The following is a 22,126-nucleotide window of genomic DNA, read 5'->3' as shown; positions in this document are numbered from 1 at the left end:
GTCAGTTTTCTTTACCAGCTGCTTCTCTTTGCTAAGCATAAATAAATTGTATTCCTGCTCAAGAACAAGAAATGAGGTATTACAACAACTGGGCCTCCAGACCTCTGACATAACATCTAGCTTTTTTAAACACAGAGGAAAGGTTCTTCAAGGTTTCCTCTTTTAAGTGGCACATTCAATTACTAATGATTTAGCCAGACATTAACTGTTGGTGCTGAGTTTCCCCAGCTCAGCTGCCTGCCTGAGCGCTGCCACTGTGTTCAGACATTTCAGCAAAATCAGTTTGGTTCATCCCAAGCAAGAGAAACTTGTCTTGCTTTGGCCATAGGTAATGCAACAGCACAGCAACGTCAGCATAGTAGCAAAGTCCCAGACTACAGGAGGTGAGGATTTGCTCACATACAACAGCCATAAACACAGAAACAAAGGAAAAAATCTGCTTACCTTTGGACAACCACAATGATGCAGAGATCTCCAGTGAGATACCCTCACCTCCACTGCCAACCCTTAAATGAGGTCTGGGAAGGGGTGGGTCCTGGCTCCATGCCTTCCAGTCACTCATTGCATGCACCTGAGCTCCTTCTGGGTTGGCCCTGCCTTCCCACCAGGTGCTCAATCATTGTTTCAAGCTGTGACTTAGCATTTCCACTACACCATCTCACCACCACCACCAAATCCATCCTACAGCCCTTTCACAAGGAAAATCCAATGCCCTTGTGCCTTGGGGCAGAGATCTATCTGACCTACATCTCCTAGAATCATTGGAAGGGCCTTATAAAAGTCTTCTAGTTCAACTCCCCTGTTTTGAATGAGAACGAACAAATCCCACTTCACTTTCATGCCGCTGATTTTTGCCTCTTGGCACCACCAAAATCAACCCCTCCTCATGTGCTGCCACCTTTATCCTTCAGAATTCATCCCATGCCCATCCCCGGCAGCCTGCAGGACCTCTCCAGCCTCTCCTTGCTGTGGAGGCAACCTCAGGCCAGGAGTTTCTTCCATCATGCATGACTTGCATGAGCACCACGCGTGCTCAGTTCTGAGCAGCAACCCTCATCCCTTGCATAGCTGGCTGTAATGACTCATCCTTCAGATGATGAGATGGTATCAAGCATTTGGAATCGGGAGCTTTTCAGAGAAAAACAGCTTTGCTGAGCCACAGCCCACCCCATTGTGGTAGGTTTCCCCCCCCCCTCCCATCTTCTGGAATTTGCAGAGAGATCTATGTTTCAACTTCAGTTATATAGAAAACATTTTCATTTCCAGCTTCTGAAAAGACATTAAGAAATGTGAGAGCACAACGAATTGCCATCTGCCTCTCTCCAGGTCATGATGAGTTAACACAATAGAAAGCAGAACAGTCAAAGGGTTTTGAGCACGAGAAGCAGAAAGAGGGTTTCCTGGCTTCACTGCCTCCAGAATGGAGCAAATTTTGCACACTGTGAGTTGATAAATTAATGCTCGGAGTCTCTGCACAGTCTGTGCAATGGATCGACTGCTCTGCACACCCTCTCCGTGGGCAGTGCTCTTCCCAAGTGCTGCCAATGCCGTTATCAGGAAACGGATCAGCTCTATCTGAGATAAATTGCATTTCCACCAATTACAGCTTAATTGTTGACAGATGGGAACACAGAAGGGAGATGCGTCGAGTCATTAAGAGGACAGGTGTATAGAAAAGTGCCAGATTAATTGTTCCAGCCCATTAAATCGTTGACCTTTCCGGCCTACCCTCAGAGCTGAATTCAGAGCTCTCGGGATCCTTCCAGCTCACATACGATGGCTGCGTTCACAAGAAAAGCACACAGGGGTGCTTTTAAAACACACACCCCAGACACAGACTCATTAGCAGGACTCCTTTCTCATTTAAAGCTGTTTTCTTACTGGAGTTTGTTTTCTTGGCTTTCCCATGCACTCACACATGGCTCCAAGGAGAAGCTTTCTCCCCAGAGCACGCAGACTTGCTGTACGTCCAGAGAGGTGGCAAAGAGAGGGGGGGGTGAAGACGGACAGAGATCAGTGCTGGATGAAGGCTCTGGCTTTGAGTTGAGGCTTTGGCTCTGATTTTCAAATCCTGCTTTCCCTGGGATTTTCAGTAAAGCCTGGGAGAGACAAATAGCTAAATACTGCTGCGAGCAAATCGTCCATGGGTGTCTAATTCCCCTAAACACGTGTAAAAGTGTGCCTCCTGCTGAGAGCCAACGCCAGATCCAGGATTTCATGTGCCATATTCAGGATGGTTTGGCTTGAAATCATAGAATTGCTAAGGTTGGAAAAGACCTTAAAGATCATTGAGTCCAACCACAACCTAACCATACCACCCTAACTCTAACAACCTCCACTAAATGATGTCCCTGAGCACCACATCCAAATGGTTGTTAAACACATCCAGGGATGGTGACTCAACCACCTCCCTGGGGAGCCCATTCCAGTGCTTAACAACCCTTTCTGTAAAGAAGCTTTTCCCAATATCCAACCTAAACCTCCCCTGGCACAACTTGAGGCCATGAAAATTAAGGGGATAAGATTTCCAGCAGAAGGAAACGAGTGGCCATGAGGGTGATGGGAGGAAGAGCAGACCCACCTCTCATCTCACTGCCAACTGAACTGAACGTAAATGTTATACAGCAGATCACCCATAAAGCTGGAGGTGCGTACTGAAGAAAAGCCATACATAGATACATACATACATATCCCCACCTGGGACAGAGGAGAGGAAATTAAAAAAATAATTAAAAAAGGAATTTTAGAAATACCAGAATGTTTATTTAAAGACTTCTGACCCAATCGTTGTGCCATCCAATTTGAACGGATGTTCTGTGGCTTCGAAAAGGATGCAGGGTTAAAAACAAGCAGAAAGGCCAAGTGACCTTAAGGCAAGCAAAACACTTTATTTCAGTTGGAAATTAATATGGGGGTTAACCCAGAATATTCTCCAGCTTCTGCTTGTTGGGTCTGCCAGCCTCCTCTTCCCCCCTGACCCCGTTCCCCATTTATTGTTGCTCGGTCCACTTTTCCCCCACATATTCTTTCACATACCCAAACTTGTCATTTCTGGCTGCACATCGGCCACCTCATTTCCAGTGCTCCTCTCTGCTGGTCTCCGTGTTCAGAAATGCTGCACATCAAACATCACGTTCATGCCATGGGTCTATCCAAGAGCAGAGATCATGGCTTGTTCCTTCAGCACATCCCAAGCCGTGCTGCTAAAACTCTTTATCAAAGAAGTTATCAAAGAGTGAAACTCTCTCTGTCCTGGTTCTCACCAGCGGACGTCTGCGGTAAAGCTTCTTCTCTTCCCTGTCCCAGTCCTCAGAGTCAGTGCTGGAAGTGTCCCAGAGCAGGTCCCTGCTGCGTGGCTCCTTGCAGAACCACAGCCCAACCTTGCTGCTGCTGCCGCCCAGGGGAAGCCCAGCTCTGGAGTGCTGCCCTGCAAATGCTTCATCCCCTCTGTTTCCTAGGGGAGAAAATAACAATAACTGCAGTTTTCCTCAGAGGCATGCCATTGGGTTCAGCTGGTAATCCCTGAGAGGAAGATCCAGAGAAATCCCTACAAGATCAGGGCACGTGCCTGGGGCTGGGCAGACCTGGCACGGTCTATTCAGAAATATAATCTTGGAACTGGGTGGGCTTTAAGGTCCCTTCCAACCTAAACCATTCTATGATTCATTCTGTTGGGTGAATTAATCAAGTCTGGCATGAGGCAACTGGTTTAGTGCTGACCCAGAGGAGTGGGTGGTGGGATTCCCATGTTGTGTCCCAGGGAGCACATTCCTACCTGAGATGCTTTAAGACTCCTGATGTATGTGAGTAGGTGAGTACCATCTCCAGTGCCCTCACACAGCACTGTCTGATCTTCTGCTGGTGGGAACCTGCTCCTGGCCCTGGGCTCTTTGGTTTTGAGCCCCTATGGCTATTCCCTGGCTTCCACAGGGAAACTGACTTAGAGTCATAGAATCATGGACTGGTTGGGTTGGTAGGGGCCTAAAAAAGATCTCTGAGTTCCAACCCCTGCAGTGGGTTGGCTGCCTCCCCCAGCTCAGGCTGCACAGGGCTCATCCATGGCCTTGGGCACCCCCAGGGATGGGGCACCCACAGCCCTGGGCAGCAGTGCCAGGGCCTCACCACCTTCTAATAACTTCCTCCTAAGCTCTAACCTAAATCTCCTGTTTTAATTTAAAGCCATTCCCCATTATCCTACCACTACCAGAGGTCTGTACTCCTTTTTATTTTGACCAGGGAGAGCTTGTTTTGCGTTCGTTAGCACGAGAAAGAGGACTTCTAAGAATAGATACCCTCCTATAAAGCTCACTTTTAGCTTTTCCCACCAGGGCCCCCGAGTCCTTCTGGCAGCACTGCTCTCAAGGAGTGATCCCAGTCGTACACAAAGCTGGGATTGCCCTGACCCGAGTGCAAGACCTTGCAACGTGAACCTCACGGGGTTCACATAGCCCAGTGAGGATGCTGGGGAGTTTTACATCTCCTTGGAACACGATTCTGCTTACCAAGGTGTCCATTCAAATGCTGCTTGTGCTCAGCAGGGATGAGGTCTTGGCTTCTGGCGCTGTCGCCTCTCTGAAGAGTGTCAAGGCCCGTCTCCGAGCCCAATTCCTCCATCTTTTGTTTATTGATTTTTGCCTCCCTGTGGGGATCCCGCTTCAGCTCCGCCTGGGTTTGCAAACAAGCCATCAGCACAAGCAGCAGAGGAGCAAACGCCTTTTAACAGCTCGACTCCGCACATCATTAGAGAGCTGGCGCTGCAGGTACTCACACAGCCGGGTAGCTCAACCAGGGCAAGTCGTATTTGCCAAAATGAGCACAAGACAGAACGTGAGCCCGCGGCACCTTCCTCACCCATGGGGGAGGTAAAGAGATGGGAAAACCCTTCCAATCCTCAGCCTCTCCCCACAGCCACCCCCACATTACCTCTCGGCGCCGGCGCGTCAAGTCCAGCATCTGCATCTTGTGCAAGTGCTGCCGCCTGCCAGGGAGGGCTCTCAGGCTCTGCCCCCTCTTCTCCAGAGTCTGTGAGGTATTAAAAGCATCAGTGAAGACACCTGCGTTGGCTGAAAGGAAAAGAAACTCCTGCTTGCCAACCCACACCCGGCCCCTCAGGTGCTGCCCAGATGAAGGCAGCGAGCGTTTTCCTGTCTGGCCAACGTGCAGCAATTTCGTGTAGGTTTTCAAAGCACTCACAGCTTATCTATCTCACAGCTAAGGGGCACGATGGAGACTCCTCATTAAAGTCACATATGCCTGCTCCTGCTCCCAAGGTGCTGCTGCTGTGTGTTGTTCAGGCTGACATCAGGAGCTGTACGTGGTCAGTGAGATCGTGCCTGCTGCACAGCTCTTGGCCCTTTGCTGTGTGCTCACCTTGGCTTTTGGGGCTCCATCCACCCCTTGCTGGCTCCAGGGCTTTGCAGCAGTGATCCCCCTTGGAGCGCCGGCAGGTTCAAGCCTCTGCAAGTGCAATATTTAGTGTTCAGCATTCCTCCTTCCTCACAAACACCCATCCTGATATGAAGCTACCTAGACGTTCTTCCAGTTCCAATTCTGGCCTGGTTGCTTGGGATACAAGAAGGAGTTTGGCGCATTCAGCAAATGCTCAACACACATCAGTGTCATAACTCAATACAGTGTCTCCTGGCAGGTCATCTGAGGCCAGAACCTGCTTACCTGGCCCTGAGAACCAACCCCTCCATCCAAACTCTTTTGGTGGCTAAGACCTTGCTCTGCAGGACTGCATGTGGCACGGAGAGTCCTTCCTGATGGAGTTCAGCAGCTTTACAGGCTGCATTTCCATCTCAGGGAGCTAAGATGTTCTCTTCAACCACCTAGATATCACTGGCTCACTTCTAGTCTCAATACTCCCCACCTATGATGGGAGCTCAGCCTGGCCTCCATAAAAATTAAAAGGAACATCATAGAATCCTAGGCTTGTCTAGTTGGGAAAAGAGCCTTAAGACCATCAAGTCCAGCTATCAACATAACACTATGAAGTTCACCAATCAAACACGTCCCACAGTGCCACATCAACGTATCTCTCAAATATCCCCAAGGATGGAGACTCCACTGGGCAGCCTGCTCCAATGCCTGACCACACCTTCTATGAACACAGGTTGGATATTAGGAAACATTTCTTCTCTGAAAGACTGGTGATGCATTGGCACAGCTGCCCAAGGAGGTGATAGCAACACCATCCCAGGAGGTGTTCAAGAACCGTGGAGATGTGGCACTGAGGGACATGGTCAGTGGGTATGGTAGGATGGATTGGGCTTGGGGATCTGGGAGGTCTTTTCCACCCTTGGTGATTCTATGATTCCTCACGTTCAATCTAAACCTCCCTGGCACAACTCAAGGCCATTTACAGCAAAGATTCTACCAGGAAGACCTATCTTGCACTTTATATGGGACATCATTAACCTCCTGAATGGGTACAAGAGTGTCTTCTGAATGGTGACATGACTCTGCCTGGCTGCACTGAGCTGCTGCCAAAGTCTGGGCTGCAACCTTCAAGGATCCTGTAAATAAATGATGGAACCGCAGAATAATTATGGTCCAACTGTCAAAGTATCATTATGGGAGATTAAAGGCAGCAGTAAAGGAGTGCTGGAGAGGAATCCCATTTCAAGCCAACGCAACTGGTAAAGGTAGAATAGCTCCCTAGAGTTAATGGAAAATTCCCCTATGGCTTCCTATGTACTTCAGCTCTGCCTATGGCATCCCCATTTTCCACTGCGCCTCCTCCACGCAGTGCTGCATAACATGCTTCCTTTTCACCGTGCCCCCCAGCCCTGATGTACGGCACGTGGTCAGCTTCTGAGCGCACAAAGCTGAATATGAAGCTGAAAAAATATGGCACTAGATGGCAGCATGTGACACCACAAGCTGCAGCCCGGATCCTGCATCGCTCACGTCCCACATCCCACCAACCACCGCATCTTGCAGGAAGCAGAGCTTTGGGCTTTCTGCTCAAGCTGTGCTCGGAAAGCAGGATGTTTGCTTCCCCACCCCCAGGCCAAGCAGAGCAGCCCCATGTGGATCTTCATACATTCACCCTACCTGTGGTCGCCGAGGCGGGTGCAGCTTGATGATGCTGCTGGCTCCGTTCTCCAGCACAGTGTTGAAGTCAAGGGGCCCTGAGGGGTCAGAAAAGGAGGAGGTGAGGTGCGGTCACTTCTGGATGTCTGCTCCTGGGCTGTACCCAGATAGAGCTTTCTACCCTATTTTTTCTTGGCATTTCCCACACCCATCTCTCCCAACATTCTGCCCGGAGAGGTGGTGGTGCCCCATCCCCGCAGACGCCCAAGGTCAGGCTGGATGGGCTCTGAGCACTGATGGAGCTGTGGGTGTCCCTGTTCACTGTAGGGGATTCGGTCCAGATGGCCTTGAAGGGTCCCTTCCAACTCAGAAGAGTCTATGATACTCCAGTAACAGAAGGCATAAATTATTGCTACCCACAGAAATAAGGCACGGATGTATTTGCGTCTAAGAAATCTGTCTGCCACGCACCTCTCTTCTCCCTCTACAGCACCTCACGCGGTCCATACACAACAATGACCAACCTCTGTGTCTCCTGTAGCCTCTCTGGGGCCTCTCCTCCTACACCCAGCACCTGGCCAAGGAATGGGTGAGCTCTGTGGCCACCCCACTGCTTCCCATCCTGAAGCAGAGAACAGGCAGACGGCTGGGGCTCTTCTGGCTGGGCCTCTCTTTGTTGCTTAGCCACAAAATCACACAGAGGAACCTTAAAGATCACCCAGGCCCAGCCCCTGCTGTGGGCTGCAGGCTGTTACTTATTAAGGCAGTGCTTTAACTGAGCTCAACCTGCCCTGAGCTTTGTGCTGCGCTGCTCCCCTTGGGTGCACAGCTCTGTGTTATTGCTTGCACAATTAGATATGCACAGTAACTGTTACAGCTTCTCTGTCCTCCCCAGACCTGCCCCGCGGTGTCTGAATGCCATTCCCTGTGAGTCACTGGGCTCCCACATCTTGGCCTCATGGGAGGGGGTTTGAGGATAAAGGGCTGGGCAATGGCACAGGGAAACAGGGAAAGGGCATTGCCTTGGTGCTAAATCCACGTTTAACAGCTGCACAAAGCGGGAGGTCCCCTGATGGGGGCTGCAGTACCTCCAGACCCCATCTGCTCACCCCAGATCGCTGTCACACCAAAGCTTTGTGTGCTGTCACAGCACCCTGCTGCCCCTCCAGGTGGGCACAAACCCAGGTGTCACAGCCCTTGTGTCCTGCTCCAGGTGGGCACAAACCTTCTCCTACACCACTGGGTTTGGGTATGGGACATCTGGGGCACAGCACGTTGCAGTGGGACTCACCTTCCTCTTCCCCTTGCTAGTGGAGTCAGCCTGGTGCCGTGGGGCTCTGGTTTATTTTAATGCTGGATTTCACATCTAATTAAAGTCTAACTCTAATTAAGGTAATGATATGGCTGTGCCCAGCAGTGCACGTTATGGGGTTGCGATATGAATGCTGTGTCTGGCACTGCAGGGATGCTGTGAGCTGAGCTCTGAGACCATCCCAAAAGGCTCTGGGGAAGGAAACGGTTGCTGGGAAAGGCCTCCCCCCCTCGCCCCATACCTGTGGAGGCTCTCCCATACCCGGTCTGGCGGAGGGGTGGGAGCTGCCCATGGGTTATGGGATGTCCATGCTCCGTTGTGGCTGTTGGGTGCAGGCTGGGCCCCCCCAGCACCTCCTCACCGCTGAGCATCGGTGCCACCTGAGTCACCCTGGGGTGCGTCCTGGAAGAGCTGAGGCCCATTTTGTAGAGCTTGGGAAGAAGGAAAAGTCCACTCTGAAAGCAGGGAGATGCAGAGCTCCCGGCTGGCTGCCGAGCCCAGGGCCGGATCCCACCGCCAAATGCACTCATGTGTCCTTCCCAGCAGGGTTAAACATTGACACGGCTCCGGCCACTGCTTTGTTTTTACCTCCACGTGACTTTCAGCAGCACCGCCTCAGCTGGTTGAGCTGGAGGCATTTCCACAAGTGGTTCTTTCGCTAAACCTTCAGTCTTTGGAAAGACATTCGATGCTCGGAGTGCCCAAAGGGTCACAGCATCCCCAGAGCCTCCCCAGGTGTGTGAAAAGCACCCCCACCCTTGCTTTAGCTCTTGTAGTGGCATTGCTGGGGGTAAAACCAGGTTTATCACAAACCCACTTAAAACATCAAAGCCAACGCCAAGGTTCAGGTTGGATATTAGGAAACATTTATTCTCCAAAAGAGCAGTGATGCAGTGGCACAGCTGCCCAGGGAGCGCTGGGGTCACCGTCCCTGGAGAGGTTCAAGGACTGTGGAGATGTGGCACTGAGGGCTGCGGGCAGTGGGCACGGTGGGGTGGGGATCTGGGAGGGCTTTTCCAGCCTTAATGATTCTATGCCACCAATGGGGTCATAGATCATCTGGAAGTTTGTGTTTTTGGGGATTGGGGCAGGCGGAGCGGCTGTGCTGGGGGTGGGAGGAGGGCATGGCTGCAGAATGGCTGCGTCTGAGCAGGCACTGAGTGGGTGGGATTCTCAGTTTGTGTTCCTCCGATGGATCAGCAGCATGGCTGATGGAACCATGGAACCATGGCTGATGGAACCATGATGGAACACGATCCATTTCACATGTTTTTCCTTGCCGAATACTTAATGAGGCTCCTTGAAGGATCCAGTTCTGGGCCTGAAGACGCTGCCACGAGGCTGCGTGCCAAAACGTGCTCGTCAATGCATGCTGCAAGGAAACGCTTGTTTTCCCTCTGTGTTTGGTTTGGCAGGAGCTGTATTTCAGTAAAACACATCTCCACAGCTCTCTGTTGGTGTAAATGAATGTATCAACCCCAAAACTGACCTGGGGTGGTGCCCATTCAGCCACAAGTGTGACTGATCCCAGGAATGCCGGGTCACAGCTCCCCTGCGTTACATGGTGACAGAGAGGGAAGTGGCCGGGTTGCTTTGCTTTGGCTTCTGAAGGGTTTTTCACTGTGGTGGATGAGAAGAACAATTGTTTGGTCCAATGAAATGCTCTAAGAAACAGGATCTGCCATTTCCCAAGGGTGCTGGTGGCTCAGGTTGCTCCGTCTCTCGTGAGAAGGCTCTGGGAGGTACTGGGCTCAGGGTGAAGCTCAGCACCACCGGGTTCAGTAACACAACAGCTTAAATGTTTGTTGTTTTTTGTTTTGTTTTTTTTTAATTAGAAAACGTTTTATTGTGGTTATTTACACCCTTTCCTTGGTAAGTGTATAAATGTAAACATTTATTATAGATCTAACTCTCTTATCTTACAACTCATACCCAGTTCAGAGTAAATGGCATTTTTAAGCATACAAGGAGTGAGGAAATTTAAGCTATATTCACAGAATATACACCTGCGTGCAGTACGGTCCACCAGCCCTAAGCCAGTGGTATAGACACTGTGCCATTGGCTCTACTTCTGCTCCTCGTGTGTACGCTGGAGTCTGTGATGTCGTCGGCGTGATCCTCGCTTTTCTTCTCCTTTAAGCTGTTGATGAACCTCAGGGTTATTTCGTCCCACTCTTCGGGGAGCAGCATCAGCAGGAACCCAATGCAAATGATGATGGTGGCTCCCAACCTCACCACGCTGAAGATCATTTTGTGCTTCAACAGATCCACAGCTGTGAAGGAGAAACAACACCACCATCAGAACTGCAGCAGGAAAAAGAATGTGGCATCAGATCAGCCAGGCATATCTCCATGACATGCATCTTAGATGGCCACGTTGTCTGTCATCCCCTAAAGTGACCAGCTGCTGGTCACTGTGAAAGACTTTTCCTTGTATCTAACCTGAATCTATCCTCTTGAAACTTGAAGTCATTTCTCCTTGTTCTGTTGACACAGACCCTGCTCAAGAGTCTGTCCCCTTCTTTCCTGTAGCTCTCCCCTTTGGATATTGAAAGGCCACCATCAGGTGATGTCCTTGAGCCACACGGATCAGGGAGGGCAGCAAGCTGGAGGTGATGCCTCCAGGCCCAGCCTGCCAGCTCTACGAGCGTAATAACACATTTAATATATAGCACATCTGAGCCCTTAAAGGGCTGACAATCACTTTGTGCATCTCTGACCTGCATCCCCCCTATAAATAGATGTTTCTTTGGAAATGTGCCCAGACACCTGGAGTTGTAAGGCCAGGGAGGTGAAGGAGGAAATTCGAAGAGCAGAGACAGCGGCTACTGAAGAAGAAATGACTTTGGAGTCAAGTTCCACGTGTATGGGCTGCCCTCATCAGTCACCAGCCCTGGGGCTGCTCCCTGCCTCCCCTGTGCTCAGGATGGGCACAGCCACCAGGGAAAGGAAGACAAAAGAAATGGCTTTGGCTAACCAAAAATCCCACCATCACCCGGGGCACGCGTGGGAGCCAAGCGACGTCAAATCCCTTCTGAGATACGTGGCAGCACATTTTGACCATTTAGGCTAAAAACTGCCTCTGCTGTCTGCACGCTGATGTGCTCATCTTCCAAGCAACGAGCACAGGACGGTACCTGCATTCCCAGGGACGCTGAGCACTGTGCCGATAGAGATCAGAATGGGGTACGTGAGCACGACGCCAACGTTAACCAGGATGTTGAAAGCTGGGGAAAACAGACAAAATAATACATGATTATGCAGAAGAGGACTAGAATGAGACTCTCCTCCTCCACTCTGACCCCAGAAGTGTGATGGGAACTCTATAATCATAGAGTCATTAAGGTTGGAAAAGACCTCTAAGATCATCTAGTCCAACCATCCACCTACCACCAACAGTGCCCACTGACCACGTCCCTCAATATAAAGGGGCACACATGTAATTAGCCCATGAAGTCAGCTAAGTAGGCTGTACTTAGACCACAGTCTTGCTGCAACGTTGAAGGCAGTACAAATGCTCAATGTGGATTTATGAGATGTTTTGGGGTTTTGTTTTTAATATAAGTAGTCCTGGACAGCAGAACTCTGGGTGGTAAATTACCACTACTTTTTGTTCCTCTGATGCTCACAGAGAAGCTGCCATTCAGCTTAGAACAGCACCAAGGAATGGCAAGGGCTTGCTCTCAGCACCTCAGCTGTCAGACCTGCTGTGTTTCAGCATGGCTGCATTGATGGGCTGTGTACGGGCAACGACATCCTCTTTGTTTCCATTTAATATACTTGTAGTAGAGACAAACCTCTACAATTATGAAATAATTGAGACTTTAGCAAAGGAAAGGATGTTCTTATACCTGCAAATTAAAACACCCCAGGGCTGAATCCAACAGCTTTTCTGCCTGGCTAGAGGACAGCAATTGTGGCTCTGCAAGAAGCATTATGGGAGAGAGGAAGGGAGAAGGCTGCAGGAAATAAAACAGACAACACCAGCCTTTGCAGACCCCCAAAAAGCTGTGCAATCTCTGCCCAGAGCCTGCAGCACCCCCAGAAAGGTGTCCTGCATGAGTGGGTCTCCATGTCAGTGCTGCATGCCCTGCAGTGCCTGCCAGGAGCTGCTCGGCTACGTGCAGCCCTTTGAAATTCCATTTTTAGCAACCATTCTGGGCCAGAGAAAGTGAAATATCGATAACACCGCTGTAGGAATGCGAAGATGAAAAGTGAACAATTAGTACAAGTGCTCTGTGTTTGTTTCCTTCTACTAATATTAGTGTTAAGGCCTCCAATGGAAAGCGTTAATCATTCTTCCAGGAGTACCGGTGTGCACGGAGGTCAGATTCCATCCAGGAGAGCTTTGCTGCTTAAGCAGGGGGAGCAAATGTGTGTCTAAGGCTAACTTTGTACTGGGTGCAAAGGGAAGGGACAGAAAAATGAGCACCTGTTTTATCACATACCTAACCAGAGGCCAGCTACTCCACACAGGTAACCCCATGGCACAGCAGAGAAGGGTGACCAGTACTCCACCTTTGTAAAATACAGTATGATTGGGGTAACAGAGATGAAAATCAAATTGAAGAAGCCCAAGGTGGAAACAAAGTGAGCTGCCTCCCCGAAGTTCGCACTGCCAAGAAACATTTTGAACAAAACCTGCGAAGGAAAGAGAAGGGTTTTAGTCTCACGGCTATGGTGGAAGCAAAGTCCTCCTGCACAGCATCCTCCATTCCCTTGGGAAGAACAGGGCACAAGGACAGCTGTGAGCAGGACAGGCTGTCACATCCCCCAGTCCCTTCTTAGCAAAGTTGCCCTCAATGAGTTCTTCTCCCAGTGTGCGCACAGCTGGGATTTCCCAGACTGAAGTGCAACGCCGTGCATTTGGCTTTGTTGAATCTCATTAGGCTCCCATGGGCCCACCTTTTGAGTCGTCCAGGTCCCTCTGGGTGGCATCCCTTCCTTCTGTTCTATCAACTGCATCACTCGGCTTGGTGCCAACAGCAAACTTGCTGAGGGTGCATGTGATGCCATTGTCCATGTGTTGATAAAGATGTTGAAGAGCACCGGTCCCAAGACGGACCCCATGGGGACACCACTTGTGACCGGCCTCCACCTGGACACAGAGCCATTGATCTTCCAGCCCATACTTTATCCATCTAATAGTCCAGCCTTCGGACCCATCTCTCTCCCATTTAGAGATGAGGATGTGGTGTGGAACCACGTCAAAGGCCTTGCACAAGTCCACGTAGACAACATATCATGATGCTTATTATAAAATGCCAAAAGGAGTGTAACTCAGAATCCAAAGACAGAGCGGTCCACGTAAGGAAAGTTACAGGAGTAAATGCAGCCACCTTAACCCATCCTAGAAGGTGGGCTATTTCTAGGTCAGCCACGTCCCTGCCTTCTTCATCTCTCACCTCCAAGAGCAGCTGCTTCTTTCAAGCAGGACTCAGAGCCCTGCTGTCTCTAACATACCAGGCAAACAGGGGCTCTGAGCCTGGCACGAGAGTGGAATACACAAGAGCTCTGCACTGCAGACCAGGGACGAGACGTCTGTCCCTGCAGAAGGGATGCGGTGCTGTCTGCTGTCCCTCTCCTCCCTGCTGCACATGGCCCACTTGACACAGTGTCAATGAATGGCATTGGCAAGAAAGGGTTAAAACAGGATCCTAACCTCCCTGCAGCAGGGTAACAACAGAGATTTCATTAAGGGCTCGTAAAGCAAAGGCATTCTGAATATTTGGCAGCTACAGACTAATTGCTCTGGTAGTAACATTTCTGACACTGTGACATTGCCTGGTCACAACATGAAGGACACACGAGGGGTGAATAAATCAAAGTAAAATACAAAGTAAAATTCATAGGGATCCGCTCTGTACATACACATCTTTAACACCTAATGCTGAAGAAATAAAAATATTAATAAACAGCGACGACCCACCTTATACAGTGCAGATGTAGAGGCTGATCCAACAGCATATGCTACCCCGATAATTGAATCACCCTGGAAACCATCTGCATATGCCATCATTACGATTCCTGTGATTGCCATTATTGCTGCGACTATCTGCACAGACAAAGCAAGGCAATGTGAAGCTCAGCACAGTTTCATTACACAGAAAGAGATTATCACTGCGGGGGGTTTTAATGAGTGTCACTAGCTACATCCTCTGACTTCAGACCTTCCCGACTTCCCTTAAATAGGTGGTTACATACTGTTGGGAGAGATGTAAAACATAATGAAAGCGTATGCACTGACAGTGATATGGATCTATAGCACTGCAAACTCTCCTGGGAACTACTCACGTAACATCCAGCATTACGTATTTCACAAGCTAAAGACCCACTTTAATGATGTGACTCTAAGACTGAGAGATTTCTAAGATTCTTTGCTGTGCAAGAGGATGAACGGTCATCAAAGCCACCACTTGGACCTGAAATGCAAACATTTTGATGGGAAGCCTTCCTGGAGATGAGCCCAGGACAGTAACTCTTGTGCTGGGGAACAGCTGTACGTAACTGGGGGCTGTGTACATTTCCCAATGGCTGCGCCAGCTTTCTCGGACAGATGTGGCCCAATGTCTTTAAGAAGCCTTCACCTCTGTAGTCAGGGTTTGTAGGGTTGGGGTTGTTTTTTCCTCATTTGAAAATCCCAGACAGAGCTTCTAAGAAACTCAGGGGAATAAGAACAGAAATATTTATCTACATGGCATGTGGAATTCTGGGTCCTGACTCCAGGAAGCTTCATGAAGTGCCAGGCATCACTCCATGCTTCATTCTTGGAAAAACTCCTTCTCTCTGCTTTACCTGCAGGTAAATTTGGAGTCTTTACCCTTTTTTTGCTTTCAAAGACAGTGACTACCTAACTTCCATGGGCTTCAGAGGGAAACGTTCCCTGAGACCTGGGGAAAATCACAGCTCCATTTCTGAAAGATGGGTTTCTATGTGGATTTGAAAAAGAACTAGTATAGCATTAGACACCTTGCCATTATAAATAAAAGACTGTACTAGAGCTTGGCACAGAGCAGAAGATGCACAAATGCAGATCTCTGATGTTGGCTGTTACAGAGCCATCAGCAGTCTGTAGGGCTCAGATGCTTTTCTCTTATCAGATACCCATTAAATCACACAGTGGAAAGGACAAGGAGGGCCCTCTCTGTCCAATACAAATAAAACAAATACAGTTGTGCTCAACAGCACACCGTGTTGCTGTCAGCTCCTGAGCAGCCCACTTGGCAGGCAGGGCTCTCATAGAATCACAGAATGGCCTGGGTTGGAAGGGACCTCAAGGATCATGAAGCTCCAACCCCCCCTGCTGCATGCAGGGCCACCAACCTCCACATTTCATAGCAGCCCAGGCTGCCCAGAGCCCCATCCAACCTGGCCTTGAACACCTCCAGGGATGGACGGGGCATCCACAGCCTCCTTGTCCCTGGTACAATCCCAGATCACCAACAAGAGATGGACCCTGGGTTAGGAGTTCTTTCTGGAAAACCTCTGCACATAAGAAATGTTTACTACCAGATGAACTTGAGCTTCATGTGCTTCACACACACACGGACAAAGACTTCTCCATAAAACCACCTGCCCTACTGCAGAGCAGGCTGACTTTCAGATCTCACAAAGGTTCACCGAGAGCCCCCGAAACCAACTGTACCGAGCAGATGTGAGCTATGCTGAGGCAATAAACACAAAACCTTCATAAATCAACTTCAGCAGCACCACTCAGAAGAACAAAGCCATGTCACACGAGATGAGGACGGGTGTAAACGTGTCCATGCGTGGGACACGACTGGGAATCAACGATCAACTCCCACGGTGAAGGCAAATCTCTGAGACTGCAGCTAAAATGTCAGCACTCCTAAATCCCAATGGCTGGAAGGGACCTTTTTAAAGCCCACTGAGTCCCTGTCACGGGCAGGGACACCTCCCAGCAGCTCAGGCTGCCCCATCCAGGCTGACCTTGGGCACCTCCAGGGATGGGGCACCCACAGCTTCTCTATGCCAGCATCTCACCACCTGAAAGAGAGGAATTTCTTCCTTATATCAGATCTAAATCTCCCCTCTATTAGTTTAAAGTCATTACTCCTCCTCCTGTCACTGTGCTCCCTGACAAGCGATGTAATAATTGTCTAATACTGCTGTTCCTCCTTACGGTTGATCCTAGCATACCAATACCACGACAGCCAAGCCTTGAAGAAGCGCAGAATCATACTCAGCACTTCTCTGAAATCAGCACAATCCTCCTGTGATTGTGCAGAGCTCCCCTCGCCCTGCTATACTGCACATGTGGTTTCACCTTGTGCTGCATCGCACATCCCGCCTCGTGCACAAACTCAGACGCAGCATTTCAGCCGTCAGCTGGATCCTTCAGCCACAGTATTTCAGGCAGTATCTCCCATAAGACAAAACAGGGGAATCCGATGCAGTTATCCCCTTCTTCGGATGGAAAGGATCAAGATTAAACTCAGCACTCTGACCCAGTATGTGAAGCCCTTCCTGGTGCTGGTGACCAGTAGATCCACCATCCCCACAGAAAGGACCTTCCTGTTGGATAAATCATCTCCCCAGCCTGACTACATCCCATTCTGAGAGACAGTTTCCTACTTTCATCAGCAATTTAGAAAGCCAAACACCTTTTCCCATGAAACAACCACGACGACGGACAGATACGGGGCATCATCTCCTAAGACTTCAGATACCTATGACCTGATACGGGCAAACAGAGAGAACGTTATTTCAACCTCGTGCACAAAGCTCCTCCTGCAAATCACACACCACTGCATTAGCATAGCTGACCCCGTGTGTTTGCTTTAGAAACCTGAGCACACATCCTGCAGACAAGCAGCAGCAAGGCCACGGCCAGGCAAGGCTGGTTGCTGCAGCTGACAGCTCGTTAAACAAGGCTTTTAATTAATGGAAGAGTGGAATAGCTTTCTCTCAGAGCCTTGTAAGGAAGGGATGAAATAAGCTTGCCTTTTTCTTTTTCCCAGAAGGCAGCCAGGCCAACTAACAGTTAGGAGCAATTGCTTTTCTACGTGGAGCATATGGCAAAGTGGGGTGCTGCAGTAAGGAAATCTCAGTCTATGCTCCAGGCAACCTTTTTTTGGGGGGGAAATGCCCCCAAAGCACTCTGCACCTACCCAATAAGCGTCAATTCAGCTGCCAGCTTCACAGAAGAAATACAACCATGGGCTCAGACTTGGGAATGTTTAACATGTGGCTACACTGAAGCATCATAAACCCACAGAACTCCTCAAAGATAAGAAGTCATTCACACATTTGTGCTTGCTCTGAGCCACAGCTGTCCGGCCTTCCACAAATCCCCGTGTAACATGGCCACAGGGTGCATCTTATTAATCTGTAAGGCATTCGTAAGCGTCCAAGCCAACCAGGTTATGGCATAGTAGGGTCTGTGTGATGTTCCCTGCACGGATACCTCACTGTGGCTAAGGGTCTACCTGTACTGAAACTCTGAATCCTTGCTCTTCCATAAGTAAATAGATACACGTTCATTGCTGTGTATATCAGTTTCATAGAAATATTCTTTATTCTTTCTCCAGTGTGTGTTTTATCATAGAATCACAGAATGGCCTGGGTTGAAAAGGACCACAATGCTCATCCAGTTCCAACCCCCTGCTATGTGCAGGGTCACCAACCAGCAGCCCAGGCTGCCCAGAGCCACATCCAGCCTGGCCTTGAATGCCTGCAGGGATGGGGCATCCACAGCCTCCTTGGGCAACCTGTTCAGTGCGTCACCACCATCTGGGTGAAAAACTTCCTCCTCATATCCAACCTAAACCTCCCCTGTCTCCGTTTTACTCTCTCTGGTTGCCACAAGCTCCTTCAGCATCACTACAAAGCACACACTGCACCTAATTCAAATGTCAGAGCACTACATGGAGCCTTCCTGCAGCTATTTGATGCTTCCCCACCCAAATCTATACCACACCACTTAGGCAGCCATCACACCACACCTGTCCTTACACAGCCCACCTGAAATCCTGCCTGCAGCTGCATCCCACCCCAATGCACTGCAGATAAGCCACACAGCTCCCAGGCTCTGATGGAACAAGTAGCTGAGCTCTGAAATGCTGGCTGGGCTCCAGGCTGCTGTGTGCTTCTGCATGGGGTATGCAATTACCCTTTTTCTTTCCATCCCCTTCATGTCCAAGTAACCAAATCACGCCTGTGAGATGCATTCGTAATACCAAAGGCTGAGTCCACGCTGCTTTGCTGTGTTTTAGTTCTCATACACTCTCCTGCGTGGTTATTAACATCATTAAGCGTTACTCTGGCAGGAGGGCTGCTGGAAAAGGCTGCTAATTACCCTTCCAGCACAGTGCATGCAGAATCTGCCACTTAGCAGCAAAAGCAGCTTCTTTCATGTGCAGGATTTGCTGTTGGCTTCCTCTGCCAGCTCTTTCTTGTACAAACCTCACGGTGTTTACAGCATTAATACTAATGCATATTTATAGCGACTTTGTATCACTCAGTGAAAAGCAGCTAATAACTGAGAATGGCTTTAGTATTTTTTTACCTGCTTTCTTTAAGAAAGTGGGCTACAGCAATGCAGTAATTGTGCTAGCTCTTCTAGAAAGAGGTTGCTTTTAGGAAAAAAAAAAAATACCTTAAAGAGTCCCAAATTTCCTATTTTTAATCCCAATTGGGCTCAGTATCACCTTACACAAGTGAGGAGTAACAGCAGGAAGCTGAGATGATCAAGGGACTGAGGGGGGAAAACGGCCTCAGAAGTCACCGCTGCTGTTAATTGCTGTGCAGAAGAACTGAGGATTTCAAACCCCGCTTCTGAGAGCCAGCCATCAGCATGATGGGGGTAGGGCACGCTCAGACATCTGAGTTTTCACATTTTTAATTACATAGGAAATAGATATACAGATGTCTGGCTTTAGCACAGCAAGGTGAGATGTCCATGCCCTTACTTTCATGGCACGGACCCTTCGCCGAACCCATCCAGCAACAACCCCTACTCAAAGGAGAGCTTCTCATGGGACAACATGTGGGTGCCCGTTGCTCCATGTCATTACAGACTGCCTAGCCAGTCCTGTCCCTCCAGGAAACCCCAGAACTGTTTTACTTTAAGCAATTCCCTCTCCTGTCCCCAGAACCCAAGCACAGTGACTGGGCAATGTGCTGCTGCCTGCTCCAAATGCCTGTGAGTGAGGGTGCCTTCTCCTTCCACTTCCGAACCAATTCTATCACATTGCTAATTAAAAACAAACTGCTGTCTTCATCATTTTTTAAATAAAAGCAGCCCACTTGGATAAGCATCCTGATCCTTCAAGCCTTCCATGGAACTTCCACTCTGTTGACCCTCCTGGACATGGAACTTCCACTCTATTGACCCTACTGGTCATGGAACTTCCATTCTATTGACTCTTCTGGTCCTATGCACCAGCCTGGCCCCACACAGTCACTGATGGGGCTGGATGGGTCCAGAAGGATCACACCCACTGAGACCACGAGGCCTTGGACCACCACTTCAATGGGAGAATCTGCACAGGCAGAAACAGGGAAGACCTTGCTGCTCCTTAGCCAAGCTATAGAACACAACCATTCAAACTGCTGCATATCAGGAGCTCTCAGATGTGGTGGTGGTTTATGCACGTGTACGTGTGGCTTAAGTATATATTTTACATACTGAAAACATTTGCCTACTCAAACAAGGAAGAAAATTGCTTTGGTTAGAACCTAAGCATTTATCACAAGGTTTAAAATAAAATTAACTGACTGTACTTAGCCCTGTAACCCCACTGAGTCTGACACCTCTAACTGATCTTCAGGCTCACAGTTTGACCACAAAGCTAAATGAGAATGGTTTCATGGTATATACACACCGTGACGTGGTATATACATACCATAATGCAGCAGAACTATGGTAGTGCAATAGCTTATGGTTTGAGAGGTAAGTATGAAAACAAAGAGAGGTGAAAATCAGGCATGCCATTACCCTTGCTCCCATGAACCTGTCTTTCAGCACAATCCAAGAAAGCAAGAAGACAAAAGCTTTGTTACAACAGAACAGAGCAGAGACGTCTGTGGCTGTCAGCTTCTTTAAAGCCAGTAAATACAAGTAGTTAGTCAAAGTCCACAGAATAGAAAAGGGAGCAGTCCTTTTAAGAAAGAGTTTCAGCGTCAGACCATCTTCACCAAAAATCCGACTGCATTCCCTACGAAAAGAAAAGAGAGTTTAAAGCTCAGCCAGGATTCTGCTTAGCATCCACTCCAGCACGGCAAACATTCATTAGACTTTTATCACACTCAATTAAGTGCTTTTCTTAACTACTCCGCACGCCCGTAAGAAAGCACTGTTTAATTCACATAGAGAAAATATCCGACACGTTTCTCAAAACAGCAGTTTCACAAATAGAAAAGAAGTAGCTTACCTGGAATAATCACACCCTATGCAACAACAATCCCAGAGGTGCACACGTACATGAAGGTCATCTATAAAACACTGACAGCTCTCAGCTTCCGCCTTCAAGGCCATGGAAAGGGTGATTATAACTGCATTTTTTCTCTGTAGCTTGACAGTTGTTCTCCTGCTTTGCTCTGATACTTCTTTTTATTTCTATTGGAATATATTCTAGTGTATGGCCAAGTGAGCTTAAGGGATTGCCTGAAAGATACCCACCGGCACGTGAAGCTGAGCCGATGAAACAGGAGGAGAGGAAAGGGCAGGGTATTTAACAGCTGCATTGTACAACAGAGCGAGAAGTGTGAATGCATCACAAAACCAAAACGCCAGTGGAGCCAACCAAGGTGCCACCAGACTGCAACACGTCGGTACGTGACAACACTAAGGGACTACGAGCACAATTCCCCCAGGCCTTGGGTCCCCACAGCTTTCATGGCCTTGGACAACTCCTAAACTACCAATTACCTGGAACTAACTAGTAACTTCAAAGAGTGCACTGCAAAATAAATAAAGCAAAAAAACTTAGGTTTTCTGTGCTTTATTGGGGAGTGGCAGTGGTAGTAATGATTTTGACTTCATTTTCCCTTTAAGGAGCTGTGTTTGGGTCTCCCAGCTCACTGCTTGTACCTCTGGGGAAATCTGCTGTTCAAAAGGTGTGTTTTTTACTGTTACAAACAGAAACCACCATTCTCAATTTGAAGAAAGGAGAGCAGTAACGTCTGTGTAATAGTAGGATAACCTATGCCTTACTTCATAGCTAGCAATTCCCTCTGCTACTAAGATGAGTTGGGGTACAAAGCAGTCATTTCTGGTGCTAACACCAAAGCTGGGATGTGCACCGAGCTGGTGATGCTCAGGCTGGCAGATCTGCCAATCCTCTCCTTCAGCCTGGATGAGCTGTATGCTCTCAGAAGTCAGCCTGCTTCTGTGGAACGTTACACACGGAAAGAGAACAGCTCGTGTTGTGTGGCATTTATTACTTGCTTTGTACCTCATTTATCTGAGGTAAACTGAGGCAGACAAAGAAATGTTTCAGTCTGAATGCAGGCTGCTGTACCACTGCTTTCAACAGGAGTTAAATGTGATGGATTTCCTTGTCTGGGAATGGCCTTGCTGGCAGCAGAAACTTGAGTGCCTGTTGGCTTGCAGATACAGCAGCTGACACTTCAAAGATGTTTTTCTCCCCGTGAGACACAGTGGATGCAGAGATGATGCTAAGCTCAGACTGTGCCTCACTTCAGGCAGGTGTTGCTGACCTGGATGCACCAAACCTGTTAGCATTACAAGATGCCAGAGCTGGTATGCCCTGTCTTGTCAAGAACAGATCTGAACAGTGAACTATAGACCTG

General features: G+C 48.9%; 2 protein-coding genes across 10 annotated transcripts in view; both read right to left on the bottom strand.

The window, feature by feature from the left end:
* Positions 1 to 2,741: 2,741 nt before the first annotated feature.
* On the bottom strand, positions 2,742 to 8,874 carry C14orf105 (C14orf105 homolog). Of its 2 annotated transcripts, XM_004936470.5 has the most exons (7): positions 8,592 to 8,874; positions 7,060 to 7,136; positions 5,371 to 5,457; positions 4,924 to 5,022; positions 4,503 to 4,665; positions 3,264 to 3,454; positions 2,742 to 3,148 (listed from the first exon to the last, which is right to left on the bottom strand). In XM_004936470.5, exons 1-7 carry the CDS (start codon positions 8,770 to 8,772, stop codon positions 3,107 to 3,109), a joined length of 840 nt encoding a protein of 279 aa, XP_004936527.3. In that variant the 5' UTR covers positions 8,773 to 8,874; the 3' UTR covers positions 2,742 to 3,106. The 2 variants fall into 2 exon arrangements, with proteins under 2 accessions (XP_004936527.3, XP_421439.5); XM_421439.7 differs by having other exon boundaries at positions 2,742 to 3,454.
* Positions 8,875 to 10,181: 1,307 nt separating this feature from the next.
* SLC35F4 (solute carrier family 35 member F4) overlaps positions 10,182 to 22,126 on the bottom strand; it is a 106,245-nt gene continuing 94,300 nt past the window's right edge. For 6 of the 8 annotated variants that reach the window (XM_004936471.5, XM_004936473.5, XM_040701531.1 and 3 more), the window contains 5 exons: positions 20,310 to 20,529; positions 14,280 to 14,405; positions 12,799 to 12,991; positions 11,488 to 11,577; positions 10,182 to 10,623 (listed from right to left, as the gene is read on the bottom strand). In XM_004936471.5, coding sequence (XP_004936528.1) covers positions 10,382 to 10,623; positions 11,488 to 11,577; positions 12,799 to 12,991; positions 14,280 to 14,405; positions 20,310 to 20,529 — 871 coding nt within the window. In that variant the 3' untranslated portion in view covers positions 10,182 to 10,381. Of the gene's footprint in view, positions 10,624 to 11,487; positions 11,578 to 12,798; positions 12,992 to 14,279; positions 14,406 to 17,082; positions 18,002 to 20,309; positions 20,530 to 22,126 lie in introns of those variants that run through there. The other 2 variants (XM_046942192.1, XM_025151224.2) reach the window with 2 other exon arrangements.

Source organism: Gallus gallus, chromosome 5, assembly GCF_016699485.2.
Source record: "Gallus gallus isolate bGalGal1 chromosome 5, bGalGal1.mat.broiler.GRCg7b, whole genome shotgun sequence".
NCBI classification, from domain to species: domain Eukaryota; kingdom Metazoa; phylum Chordata; class Aves; order Galliformes; family Phasianidae; genus Gallus; species Gallus gallus.
This window is presented reverse-complemented; position numbering and strand designations above follow the sequence as displayed.

Excerpts from the sequence above, each read along its gene's own strand:
- C14orf105 (XM_421439.7), bottom strand. The coding sequence starts at position 8,772 with ATGGGCCTCAGCTCTTCCAGGACGCACCCCAGGGTGACTCAGGTGGCA. Across the intron at positions 5,023-5,370 it reads ATGGAGCCCCAAAAGCCAAG|ACTCTGGAGAAGAGGGGGCA; the intron begins GTGAGCACACAG and ends AATACCTCACAG. Across the intron at positions 3,455-4,502 it reads GCATTTGAATGGACACCTTG|GAAACAGAGGGGATGAAGCA; the intron begins GTAAGCAGAATC and ends TTTCTCCCCTAG.